The 14,846-nt window shown below is 34.5% G+C and overlaps 1 protein-coding gene across 3 annotated transcripts in view; it reads right to left on the bottom strand.

The window, feature by feature from the left end:
- ZMYM2 (zinc finger MYM-type containing 2) overlaps positions 1–14,846 on the bottom strand; it is a 103,084-nt gene that overhangs the window by 46,417 nt on the left and 41,821 nt on the right. For all 3 annotated transcript variants that reach the window (XM_040447968.1, XM_040447969.1, XM_040447967.1), the window contains one exon: positions 3,603–3,674. In XM_040447968.1, coding sequence (XP_040303902.1) covers positions 3,603–3,674 — 72 coding nt within the window. The remainder of the gene's footprint in view (positions 1–3,602; positions 3,675–14,846) is intronic.

Raw genomic sequence — 14,846 nt, 5'->3', positions numbered from 1 at the left:
AAGACACAGTGTTTTCTACTGACCATGACACACTTCTTTGTCATCTGACAGAAGAAATTAAATGTGTCTATAAAATGTAAGCCTTAATAATCAAATGACTATGGTCCTTCAGAGAAAAGTCTGATGTTAAGTACTTTTTGCACTGAGCTGTGCTGCTGTCCCAAAAACTTACGGAACTTCTCTTAAAACCAATTAACCATACCTTTGTATTCTACATTTAAAACCTCATTCAACCACAAAACACTGTATTTAAAAATTTTTTTAACTAAAACAAAGTCATTCAACATGATTTTGGGCTATTAACTAAAGCTAATAATTAGTCCACAGATAAGAATAGTCAATCCTTCTGGCAAGAGTGAATATTTGCCAACACTAATTCAAAGCAACAAGGTAAAATACATGGTGGTAAGACTAAAGGAGGTACACGTTGAAAATTACTAGACAAAAGCAGTATTACTGAAATATAGTCTTACAAAAATACAATTCAGATGAACTGGTATGTTTATATGAAAAACACAAATAGTCACATTAGAAATCAAACATACGGAAAAGCGATAGGTGCAACTTGTATTTGAGCTGTCTTCTGAGTGGTTATACAATCATCATAACTACTTAGATCAAGTATCACGTATCGTGTTGCAAAATAATTGTATCCACCTTTCTACCCGGTGTTGAGATTATTTCTCCTCATCATACCCCAAAGCATTCAGTACAATATGATATTAAAAGGCCTTAAAATATTCCACGGATAGATGACTGATAAATAGACATCGGGGAAGATAACAAGCAGGCCAAAAATAACAAAATGGGTAAATTGCATGGACAAATTTCATGAGCGCCACAGGATTTTAGGAAATAAAGGTAGTTAAGTTGAAGGGAAAATAACCAAAACAAATAACTAACATCCACATCAAAGAAAGAAAAAAACTTTCTTAGCATGCAACAAACAGAAGAGGTATTAAAAAAAACAGAGCTGTTTATGTGCCAGGAATGTATGTTATATGCATTCTGGTACTATAAGAAAGTAACCAACGCTGTCTACTCCTCATTTATTTAAGTCTCATATTACTTCAACATAAGTCCTAAGTTTTACTTTTCAAAGTAGAAATCAACTCCTTCTTCAACATCTGACAGACTGCAAAAGGAAATACTTATCAACAGCAAAAGAATGGTAACAAGGAACAAAAAAGAATAGCTGCAAACCTATTAAATCTAATTATGACTCTCCCAATGTTACAAAGAGGAGAATGCTGGTTTCTGTTTGAAATGACAAAATATTTTCCTGAGGCCTATATGATAATTTAAATTTTTATAATGGGGAAAGGATAAAAGAAAACATCAATAAAACAATGAAAGAAAAAAAGAATGTTTAAAATCTGGCACCACAGTACAAATTAGGAATACTAAAATTATCAGGACACTTGCCATTAGATCACAGGATTATAGAGAGATAAAGCCAAGTAGCTCTCAGTAGATGTTTGTACAAGACCTGCATGTAGCAGCACCCATAAAGATTTCTTTTACCAATATAAATGAAGTACAACCATCTAATCTAATCTCAGATTAGATTTTTGTTTTAACTTACTAGAAACATCCTTCAAGTTGACAATAATTTTATTGGCAGAATGGTTAAGTAATTAGTAAGTTTTAAGACGTACCAATAAAAAGTAGACCAGTTGAATTGGGTCAAGTAAACAAGGAGCTAAGCAACTGGTCCACACTGACAAATACTTTTATCTGAAGAGAATGAGAAAGTACTATCAGAAAGATAGAATCATTAATATTGAAAATATTTTAACACAGCCACTTTCACAGCCACCACTACATCAAAAATAAAAGGACTCACTTAATGAAAGAACATTAGCAAAAAAAAGGATATCCGTTCATGCCATGTTTTCTGTTTTATATGTAAACAATCAAAATAATCATATTTAAGTTTCATTCATCCTATAAATTATACATTGAGTGATTTTTAAAACAAAATTAACTGTAACAAATTCACCATTATTATATTCCTCATTCGGGCATGGGAGAAAATAAACCTACTTATAAATTCAGTGTAAAAGAATTAAGGTAGAACTAATTAAAACGAGATACTGGTAAGGCAAAAGGTAAATATAATGGGGAGTTTATGGCAGATTGGTTCATTTTCAGTATACTCACTGAAAAATGATGCCTTACATTTCAAGTTTAACCAATTCCATATGCACACCAAAATTAATCATCACATGATTTTAAAACTTCCCTTTAATTTTTCCTTTTACATGTTAATTAATACATTTCTTTGACTACATTTTGACCAAGTCGGTGAACCACGTGGGAAGGTACTCAAGAGATAAAGGTTTAATCTACTTGACACTGAGGGCACTCTATGAAATGTCCTATAGGATTCAAAAATGTCAATGTCATGAAAGACAAAGACTAGGGAACTATATCAGATTAAAGCAGATGGGACTTCCACTCCAGCCATGATGGGAGTATCAGGGGCTGGATTTAACCTCCCACTTTTAAAAACTAGAAAACTATACCAAATATATGAAACAATGGCTTTTAAACATTCCACAAAGCAGAATATAACTCATTATGTAGAAATTAAAAAAAATCAAGCTGTGGAAACATCTAGAAATGACAGCTAGGAAAATAGTAGGCAAAATGTTAAAAGCGCTATGATAAATATGCTGATATATTCAAGAAATCGGTAGAGGAAAACACGAACATAATGAGGCAAGGAAAAGAAGATATAAAAAAAGACCCATATGGAACTTCCAGAGATGAGAAATACAAGAGCTAAGATGTAAAACACACCACATGGGACTCACAGTTGATTAGAAAAGATTAGTAAAATTAAAGACACAGTAAACACTATCCAAAATGAAGAAAAAAAAGAAAGAAAACCAATAAATACAAGAGCCACACGGACCATGGAACAATAGCAGGAAATCTAATAATATATCTGGAAGTCGGGTCTCAGAAGAGGGAGGGAAAAAGATACACATTTTTAGAGAAATAATGAATGGCCTATGATTCTAGACTTGATCCTAAACAAGAAATAATTGTTTTTCATTTACATAAGGGACATCAATATTTTAAAATTCAAATAAGGTCTACAGATTAATCATATAGCAGCATTATCTCAATATGAAATTCCTTGTACTACAGTTACTATTAGTTGTATACATTTATCATTCACATATTAATTTATACACCAACTTATTCATCTGGATTAAGGAATATGAATTTGGAAATTTTTATGAAATAAAGGTTTGTAATATCTTTGAAGTAGGCACAAAAGGGACTTTTATACCTTAAATTTAAGTGCCTATTGTAGACAAGGTACTGTGCCTAAATTTTATCTGGAAATAATTTTTCATAACAAATACCTAAAAGCAAACAAGCATACCACAAGAAAATACATGTAAAGTTTAGTGAAATAAAGTTTGCCTAGAATAACATAAGAAAACAATCATCATCTGACATATTTTAAGTTCATAAATTTTAACATAATACTTTAAAATGCCCGTGATTTTTCAGATACGTAATAAAGACAGTAAAGCAGTATAGGGAATTCTCAAGGGCTTAACCAGAGACACATTCCTGCTTACCTCAGGCTGCATTAAGAAAGAGTCCTGCATGTGATCTCGAACCTCCTTCAGGAAGCTTGGATGGCTACCTACCTGAAAAAAGATTTTAAGACTTTATAGGAAAAAAACCTCATTTGATAATAAAATAATACAACAACAGGTAACAAATTATCGACAGACCCTTAGACTTGACTTGCCTCTATTCTGACATAGCCAAAAAGAAAAATTACTTATTTCTCTTAGGCGACAATGTATTATAAGATCTCATTACACCCTCTGGTACCTCAAAGCATTCTAAATGAAGTGATTTGGAAAGTATGTAGTTACAGTTTTCATTATCAGCAAATGGGTTGTTTTGGAAACTCTTTTCAGAACACGTGACAGCTTACAGCACATACGAATTTACACCTTTATTCCTTGCAGAAAAGCATCCCGCTTTCCATTAAAATCAAAATACTATGCAAGAAAATGGAAAATAAAATACTGGAAGAGAAGTGTTAAGTATCATACAATCTCCGCTGCCAGGATCTAAATTATTAATTACCTGTATCAGTATATTCCAGAAACTAATTCACCAAGGGGGGCATAAACAACAATGGTAGCCAAGTTAAAATGTTAGAGACAAAGGTCAAAAGGGGAGGGGAAGGCAAGGATAAGATCACCACTCAATTTCAGTTTCCCCAGGCTATAGGAAAAGACATTCACTACAGCATCATGTGTAGGGCTCTCCAAAAATGTCTGTGTCCTTTTATCAAGTAACACAGTATGCATGGATTTCCATTTGCTTACTTGTAAATTATCAACATGCAATATATGAATTAAACATGAAAATGATATTTTATAGAATGAAAGATGAAACATTTTTATTTTATTTAACGACAGTATAAAGAGTATTTTCTATACCCACTAGAATAGGATCATTTGGTGTCAATAGAGGCTAGGTGAAGAGCAGTGAGAAGATATTCCTACTCCTCCCAGTTAGGGTGGATCCATCAAAGCCCAGAGGGGAGCCAGAACTCCTACCCTCCTCTCCAAGGTAACAAGGAGCTCGTCCCACCTCATGGGTGTCAACAGAGGCCAAGTGGAGAGCCTGGATTTCTACCTGCACCTGGCAATACTGAGGCCTTCATACTCCTGCCACAGCAGTGTCAAATAAAGCCAGCTAAAGCAGAAGGTTTAAATAAGATCCAGAATATAACATAATACCCCAAATTTCCAGGCTTCTAACAAAATCAATCAATCGATCGATCGATCGATCAATCAATCATGAATCCTACCAAAAACCACAAAAACAACAATTTAAATGGAAAAGGATAATTAGTAGATGCTAACATAGAAAGTACAGAAATGTTAGAATTATATGACAAAGATTTTTTAAATATTTATTTTGAGAGAGAGAGGGAGAATCTCAAGCAGATTCAGTGCTGTCAGCACAGAGCCCAATGCAGGGCTTGATCATATGAACCACAAGATCAGGAAATCAGGAAATCAGCTGAAATCAGGAGTCAGACACTCAACCCACTGAGCCACCAAGGTGCCCCAACAGCCATGATAAAAATGCTTCAATAAAGAATAAAAATATTTAGCAATGAAAAATAGAAATTCTCATCAAAAGAGAAGAAGATATAAAGAACCAAATGGAAATTCTAGACTGAAAAAAACTATTAACAGACATTTAAAAAATCAATGGATATATAAGATATGTCAAAAGAAAACAGGAATCAAGTGAAAATGCTCCCAATGGCCAAAGCTAGAAAATTTTGATTAACAAAAGAAACCTGTATTTTACTATAGCCCCAAATTATAAAATACCCATTGATGTGATAACGGGGTTTAGCAGCAAACAGTCAAGAAAGAATTCTTGAGGTGTCTTTGGTGCAAAAGGGGTGTTTCTGTTTGTTTGGTTTTTTTTTTAATGTTTATTTATTTTGAGAGAGAGAGAGAGAGAGAGAAAGCAAGAGCAGGAACAGGGAACAGTAAAGACAGAGGGAGAGAAGAATCCCAAGCAGACAACGCTCTGTCAGCGTAGAGCCTGAAACAGGGCTCAATTTCACAAACCACAAGATCATGACCTGAGCCAAAATCAAGAGTTCGGATGCTTAACCAACTGAGCCGCCCAAGCACCCCTATAAAGTTGGTTTTATTAAAGCACAGGGATAGGACCTGAGGGCAGAAAGAGCTGCACTGGGGTTGTGAGGAGGGGCTGATTATACACTTTCAAGTCGGGAGGGAGTTAGGGATAGCATAAGACTCTAAGTTTGGAAGCAAGGTTTCTGGAACCTTGAGGGGCTAGTAGCCAGCTGTTGTTAGGAAAAGGTCATTTACTATGGTCTAGTAAAACCTTAGTCAGGAGACCTTTCAGATAAATATCATGGAGACATAAGCTTGGAGGATGATTACTAACATACATCTTGGGGGCAGAGATAAAAGGAAGCTTCCAAAGGAATTTTTACATGTTAAAGGAGACTTCTAGGATCCTGGAGGCAGGCTAACGTTAAGCTAAAGTATTAATATTGAGTCAGTTGAATTCCTAGAGGAAGGTCACTCTGCCTGTCTCAAGGACTTGTCAATGGGCTGTAAACTGAAAAGAAACTGAATTGTTTTCCTTTTGCCTTTTGTTGCCATGTGATCCAGGAGTCCCTACTGATATTAATAAATGACTGAATAAAGTAATAAATGTAAGAGAAAAGACAAATCTCTTATGCAGAAAAAGCCCTAGTAACTGTATACTCCACCCTAAAGGAGACAGTGACTTCATTTTCAAGAATACAACATGGAAATGGGAGGAGGTGGGCTTTACACCGGAGAATCCGGACAAATGCTACTGCCGCAAGATGATAAACATCAACTTCAGCAGTCATTTTAAATCATGTTGATAGGAGAACCCTTATGATATGCTGAAAACGTCAAAACCGTAAAAGGTAAACACATCTGTGACATTCCTCCTAAAAACCTACAGCTACAATCTAATGAGGAGAAAACATCAAATTCCAATAGAAAGGCATTTTACAATATACCTAAATCCTAAAAACTGTTAAGGCCATTAAAAACAAAACTATGAGAAAATGTCACAACCAAGACTACCCTAAGGTTTCATGATTACTGAGTATAATGTGGTACTCTAGATACGATCCTAGAACAGAAAAAAGACATTAAAGTTAAGGAAATCCATGGGCACCTGGATGGGTGGGCCAGTTAAGCATCCGACTTCAGCTCAGTTCATGATCTCACGGTCCATGAGTTCAAGCCCTGCATTGGGCTCTGTGCTAACAGCTCAGAGCCTGGAGCTTGCTTCAAGATTCTGTCTCCCTCTCTCTCTTCCCCTCCCCTGCTCATACTTTGTCTCTCTCAAAAATAAATAAACTTTTTTTTTTTTAAGTGAAGGAAATCCAAATAAACTATGGACTTTCCATAATGCCAGTTCAGTAAATGTAACAAATATTACCTTAATAATTTAAGGTGTCAACAGAAGACCTTACCATGAGAACACTGTACTATCTTAATTTTTCTATAACACTAAAACCATTCTAAAAAAAATTATTAGTAAACAACAAGAAAAAAACAACAAATAGCAGAACAAAGACAGAGGAAACAATCAGTGATGGAAAATACAGAAATTATCCAATCTGAATAGAAAGAAAACAGGCTTGGATGGAAAAAAATAAAAAAGAACAGAGCCTCAGGGATCTGTAAGACTGTAACAAATATTTAACTTTCATATCACTAGAGTCCTGGAAGGAGAGGAAAAAGAGGATAAGGCTGAAAAAGTTCTCAAAAAAATGTCTGAAAACACTGCAAACTAGGCAGAAGATATAAGCCTACAGATAGAAACTGAGCAAACCCCAGGAAGGATAAACTGAAGGAATCACAATATATCAGAGTCAAATTTCTGAAAAATTTTAAATAATATTAAAATTTGGATAAAAATAAAAACAAAGGAAAAAAATCTTAAAACCAGCAACAGAAACGACACAGCTATACGAGAAATACAACTGGAATTACAACCTAGAAGGACAGAAAACTTTCAGTCAACAGACCCTCCACTCAATCCAAACACCACAGGAGCAATGTGGCACCAACCCCACCCACACTAGAAAGGACAAGTAGAAAGCCTAGACTCCACCTTTGCCTGGCTATAATGAGGTACCCCACACCAGCAACCCAGCTAGGGTGACATAAGAAAAGGTCAAGTAGGGAACCTGAACTTCTTAACCTATCAGAAAGTAACAAGGTACCTTGTCACCTACCCGTCAAGATGAGAACTAGCAGAGTCAAACTTTCACCAGCAGTACTAAGGCCAAAATTGAAATTAAATATAGTCTAAAGAACAGAAAGAAAATGAAAAAAAAAACAAAAGTGAACTAAGTCTAAAGAACCTATAGGACAAATTAAGCAGACTAACATGTACATTATGACAGCTCTAAAAGAATAGAGAGAACAAGCAAATTTTTATTTTAACAATGGCTGAAAACTTCATAAATTTGATGATCGTAAAGAAATCCACAAACCTGAAAAGCACAACAAATTATAAGTAGGATAAACTCAAAAAGACACACAACAGTACAAATTATAATCAAACTGTTGAAAGACACAGAGAATCTTCAGTAGCAAGAGACAAGCTACTTATCAAGTACAAAGAAACCTCAGTAAGATTTTCCACCAATTTCTCACCAGAGACCATGGAAGCCAAAAGGCAGTGAGAGGACATATATAAAATGCTGAAAGAAAAAAAACTTTCAAACAAAAATATTATACCCGGCAAAACTGTTATCCAAACATGAAGGACAAATAAAGACATATCAAATAAAAAACTGTGGGAATTTGTTACCACCAGACCTACTCTAAAGAATTGTTAAAGACAGTCAAAGATTTAGGCTGAAATGGAAAGGAAACTAGACAGTAACAGAGTGAACAAATAAGACTCTTTAGCAGGGGCGCCTGGATAGCTCAGTCGGTTGAGCGGCCGACTTTGGCTCAGGTCATAATCTCGCGGTCTGTGAGTTCGAGCCCCGCGTCGGGCTCTGTGCTGACAGCTCGGAGCCTGGAGCCTGCTTCAGATTCTGTGTCTCCCTCTCTCTGCCCCTCCCCCGTTCATGCTCTGTCTCTCTCTGTCTCAAAAATAAATAAACGTTAAAAAAAATTAAAAAAAAAAAAAAAAACTACATGGGCAAATATAAAACGTAGTACTGGAGTACTTTAGCTTATAAATCCACTTTTTACATCCTACATGATTTTAAGGACAAATGTACAAAACATAACTGTAAACCTGTTACTGTGCAAACAATGTTTAAGATGTAATTTATTGTAACATAAATGGGGCTGGAGCTATACAGGAGCAGGAGCAGAGTTCCTTTTTTTTTTTTAAGTTTATGAGAAAGGGGGGTGGGCGGAGGGAAGGAGAGAGGAAGAGAATCCCAAGCAGGCTCCACACTGGCAGCTCAGAGCCCAATGTGGGGCTTAAACTCACAAACTGCAAGATCATGACCTGAGATGAAACCAAGAGTCAGACACTTAACTGTGCCACCCAGAAGCCCCTACAGGAGCAGAGTTCTTAAATGCCAATTAAGTTGTTACCAGCTTAAATTAGATATAAATTTAAGAGGTTAAACGTTAAGCAAATTCAGCAGCATACTGAAAGTATTATACAACACAGTCAAGTGGGGTTTATCTTAGTAATGCATAGAGTGGTTCAACATAAAATAATGAAATGTAATAAACCACATGAATATAATGAAGGCAAAAACCACATGATAATCAAATGGTAAAGAAGTTTGACAAAATCCAACATACTTTTATGACTAAAACACTCAACAAACTAAGAATATTAGAAAAGTACTGCGACATAATAAATGCCATGTATGAACAACCCACAACTAGCATCAGACTCAATGGTCAAAGATAGATGGCTTTTCTTCCAAGATTAGAAGCAAAACAAGGATGCTCAATTTCGTCACTTCTTCTAGTCAATAAAATAGTGAAAGTTCTAGCCAAAACTTTTAGGAAAAAGAAATAAAAGGCAACCAAATTAGAAACAAAGAGGTAAAACTACTACTATTTGCACATGACATAACTAGATGGGAAAAATTCCAAGGGATCCACAATAAAGCTACTAGAGCTAAAAAACAAATTCAACAAAGTTGCAGGGTACAAGATCAACACTTAAATATCACTTGTATTTCTAAACACTAGCAATGTACAATCTGAAAGGGAAATTAATAAAGCAATTACATTAACAATTGTGTTAAAAATAAAATGCCTAGAAATAAATATATCCAAGAAAATGGAAGACTTGTACACTGAAAACTATGAAAAAACTGCTAAGAGAAATTAAGAAAGGTCTAAATAAATAGGAAGACAACCCATATCCACAGCCAGGAAGATTTAACACTGCTGAAATGTCAATAGTACCCAAAGCAATCTACAGGTTCAATGCAATCACTATCAAAATTCTAATAGCCTCTTCTGGAGAAATTCAAAAGCTAATCCTCCAATACACATAACATTGCAATGAGTCTAGAATATCCAAACAATCTCTAAAGAACAACAAAGTTGAAAGACTCATTTCCTAATTTCAAAACTTACTACACAGTTATCATAATAGTGTGGTTCTTGCATAAGAACAGACACGTAGATGAATGGAATATCCAATGAGAGTCCAGAAATAAACCTATTCATCTATGGCCAATTAATATTTCACAAGTATAATAAGTCCACGGGAGAAACAATACTCTTCTCAACAGATGATGCTGCTGGGACAACTGTATTTCCACATACAAAAGAAAGAAGCTGGATGCCTGTCTCATATCCTAAACAAAAATTAATTCAAAATGGACCAAAGACCTAAATATGAGTTAAAACCATAAACATCTTGAAGAAAACATAGGGATAAACCATCTTAACTTTTGATTTTGCAAACAAATTCTTAGGTATGGACCAAAAACATAATCAACGAGGAAAAAAAAAGAGGTTAACTGGACTTTATTAACATCAAAATTTTTGTACATTTAGATGACATTATCAAAAAAGCAGAAAGGCAACACACAGGAGACAACATCTGCAACCATATGTCAAATAAGGGATTAATATTCAGAACATATAAAAAACTACTACAATTGAAAAATAAAAGGAAAAACAATGCAATTCAATCAAAACGGGCAAAGGACTTCAATACTTTCAAAGATACACAAATTGTCCATAAGCACATGGAAATATGCTCTACAGCATTAGTAATCACAGAAATGCAAATGAGAACCGGAGATACCACCCCACACCTACCGAGATGATTATAATAAAAAACAAATGTTTAAGTGAAATAAACCAGACACAAAAGGACAAAGTAATGTATGATTTCAAGCATATGAAATATCTAGAATAGGCAAATTCATAAAGACACAAAGAAGATTAGAGATTACCAGGGATCGGGGAGGTAGGAGAAAATGAGGAGTTACTGGCTTGTCAGTTTCTGTTTGGGTCATTGCAAAGTTTTGAAAATAGAGGCAATGGTTGCACATTATGAATGCAATTAATGCCACTAAACTGTATACTTAAAAATGTTTCAGAACAATTGGAAATTCGGTTATATATATTTATCACAATTTAAAAAAAAATTTCAAGTTATTTTACACCTTTTTTATGCTCTGGAATGATTTAAAATAGCACTCAGATTACCTAGTTTAAATCTGATGGAATCTTCCTATGAAACCATCTGAGTCTGTTTCTCCTTGTGGGTTAGTTCACGGATAACTATCTCTATTTCTTCTAGGGAGATTCTCTGCTTTACTGTATCATCTGGGTCAATTTAGGTAAATTAGATTTTCACACACACAAAAAAATTATTTTCACAGAAAATTACTCAGTCTGGGTTGTCAGTATTTTTATATAAAGCTGCAAAGTAGTCCCTTATGATTGATTTTCTTCAACTTCCTCTGTTTTGATGCTTCAGTCTACCTTGTCACTTATTTTTGTGAATTTACCCATTTTTTAAGCCTCTTTTCCTGATTAGATTGATGATCAGTTGGTCTAGTTTTTCACAGACCTGATTTATCATAGAAGCAGTATTCTGAATTATTTTGGTACTGTTTTTATTTCTTAACTCATTAATTTCTACTTTTACCTTTATTTCTTTCTTCTCCTTTTAGTTTGTTCTTTTTACAACTTTTTGAGTTGAATATTTAATTCATTTATTTTCATTTTTATTGTTTTAAGCATGTATGGATTTGAATTTTACTCAAGCATTTTTTAAAATAAATATCCTATTGATATCTTAAAGAATGCATCCCCCCCAAAATTAAACATGATGTCACTTATGAATACTAATGGGGAAATACTAAATAAAATATTAACAGTTCCAACTAAACATTTAAAACATAACAATGACCTGGTATGGCTTATTCTAGCAATGCAAGAATGGTTACATGGTTTAGGAAATTCATTACAAAAAGTCACATATTAATAGATTTAAAGGAGGGAAGAAATCACATAACACTTCCAGAGACACTGAAAACCTTCAAAACTCAACATTCATTTTCGGTGAAATACTTAATAAAACAAAAATCAGTGGGTACTTCTTTAATATATTTAATATATATTGACCTCAACCCTAAAGCCAAATAATTTAATGAGGAAATACCAAAGGCATTCCCACTGGAAAAACAAAAAGATACTTCCACTCTTTATAACTCTACTGGAGTTATTAGGAAAGCCATTATGCAAGACAAAATAATAATGGGAATAAGAAATGTAAAGGAAGATCTAAACTTTCTCTACTTGCAGATGATACGATGACTTAGCCAAAATCCAAGAAAATCAACCAATAATGATGATTTAGTTAGACAGCAGCTATTTAAAATCAATTTAAAAATATATGTAGGCATACATATATGTACCTACATATATGTACATATACATATACACACACAATAATGGAAGAGAAAACCTCATTTAAAATAGTAACAAAAAGATAAAGTATTTATGAATAAGTTTAATAAGAACTGATCTAACAGAATGAAATCCCTTTGTTCTATAATGGGATATTTTGACATAAAGATGCTGATTCTCAATGACAGTCATTTGGATGGAAAAAATATTTGACCCATAATTTAACAATATACCAGAATAAATTCCCTTACATGCATTAAAGATTTAAATATTAAAATGAAGGCTTGCAAACATTAGAAAGAAAATAAGAAAAGCATTCCTTTATACTCTGGGAGTAAGGAAAGTATGTGAAACAAAATCCAGAAACAATAAAAAGAAAAAAAACTGTTAAATTTGAAAATAATTAAAAATTTTACATTACGGGTGTCTGAGGTCATGATCTCACAATCGTTGAGATTGAGCCCCAAGTTGGGGCTCCAGGATGAGTGGGGCCTGCTTGGGATTTTTCTCTCTCCCTCTCACTCTGCCCCTCCCTGCTCACTCTCTATCTCTCTCAAAATAAATAAATAAACTTTAAAAAAAGATTCTTAAAACCAAATTAAAAAAATAAAAATTTTACACGGCAAAAATTTTTATAAGCATCCAAACACAGTTATTTATAACATGGTAGGATATCATTACTTAATAAACTTTATAAAAAGTCAAACCATGTTAGAAGTCAAAGACAGTGGTTATCTTTAAAGAGGTAGAAGGGGAAAGTCACTGGGAGAGGACACAAAGGGGCTGAATTGGTAACGTTCAGTTTCTTGAAGTAGGATCTTAAAAATCAAGGAGGCTCAGATTTCACGTTTTAATAACACTATGCGACAGGGGTTGCTACTTCCACAACTTTACACATGGTGAAATGAGGCAAGACACAAAGGAGGTTAAATAATTTGCCCAGGACATAGATGACTGGTGGGGCCAGGATTTTAACACAGGCCAACTAACTAAAGCTAGCACTCTTAACCAAACCTTCCATGTATCAGAAGATAATAAATGCAACATAGTCATCAACATCAAACATGACAGGGAGGTCTTGGAAGATTATAATTAGTCTGATCCTTACACTAATGAATTTGAAGTATGCCACCTCAATGAAAATCCCAGGGGCGCCTGGGTGGCGCAGTCGGTTAAGCGTCCAACTTCAGCCAGGTCACGATCTCACAGTCCCTGAGTTCGAGCCCCGTGTCAGGCTCTGGGCTGATGGCTCAGAGCCTGGAGCCTGTTTCCGATTCTGTGTCTCCCTCTCTCTCTGCCCCTCCCCCGTTCATGCTCTGTCTCTCTCTGTCCCAAAAATAAATAAACGTTGAAAAAAAAAATTTAAAAAAAAAAAAAAGAAAATCCTATGAAAGCAGGATCTATGTTTACTTTCCACTATACTATTTCCAGCAACTAGGACAATACTTGCAACATGACAATACTTACAAACAATGGGCAATTGTTTGTAAACAAACTACAAATGCATTTTGCTCATTAAAATAAATGTTCAATTTAATGGAAAAAACGGAGATCAAAACCCAAAGAAAAAATGTGTAAAAGATAAACAGTTCACAGAAAAGGAAAGACAAGTAGCTCTGAAATATGAAAAAGTGCTCATCATTCCTAATAAAAGGAATATGAATTAAAACTATATCAACATACCATCTTACCCAATCAAAATTATGTGTTAATACTCTGTTGGAGAGGGAGTGGAGACACAAGGCACTCAACATACACTACTAAGAGAGATACAAACTGGCACAATTACAACAGAAGTGAATTTAACATGTCCAACTAACTAACATATGCACTCCTTTGGCAAGCAGCCAGCTTCTAAGAGTCTACCCTAAAACCATACCTCCACGAATACAGAGAAAATACATCAGGTTATTCACCACCTGCTATTTATATTAGCAAAGTACCAGAAATAACCTGAAGACCATCCAATAGCAAAGTGATCAAATAAACTATTATATAGCCCAGTGCTGTCTGGGACATGGTTAACCACTAGCTCTTAGATTAAGGGACACCCCATAATTGGCAACATTTGTCATGAAAACACTCCCACTATGGCTAATTTCAGCTACAAAATAAAACCAAACATGAAACTGGAAAGAGACACACAGAAGCACACCATTATTTGTAAAATGTCCATTGTATAAACATAAGACACAAATAACCTTAAGAATACAAATAATATTAAAATACATTAAACTAATTAGGAAGTAATAGGTTTTGTGTACTTCTTTTATTTTCAATATTGTTGAGGTTTGAATTGTGTTCCCCAAAAATTCATTTTTTTTTTTTTTTTTAAAGAACAAGAGGGCACAAGTGAGCAAGAGGCGGGGGGGGGGGGGGGGGGGGGGG

The sequence above is a fragment of the Herpailurus yagouaroundi genome, unplaced genomic scaffold (assembly GCF_014898765.1).
Source record: "Herpailurus yagouaroundi ecotype Mexico unplaced genomic scaffold, PumYag 197, whole genome shotgun sequence".
Classification (NCBI taxonomy): Eukaryota; Metazoa; Chordata; class Mammalia; order Carnivora; family Felidae; genus Herpailurus; species Herpailurus yagouaroundi.
Note: the sequence above shows the minus strand (reverse complement) of the source record. Positions and strands in the feature narration are given on the sequence as shown.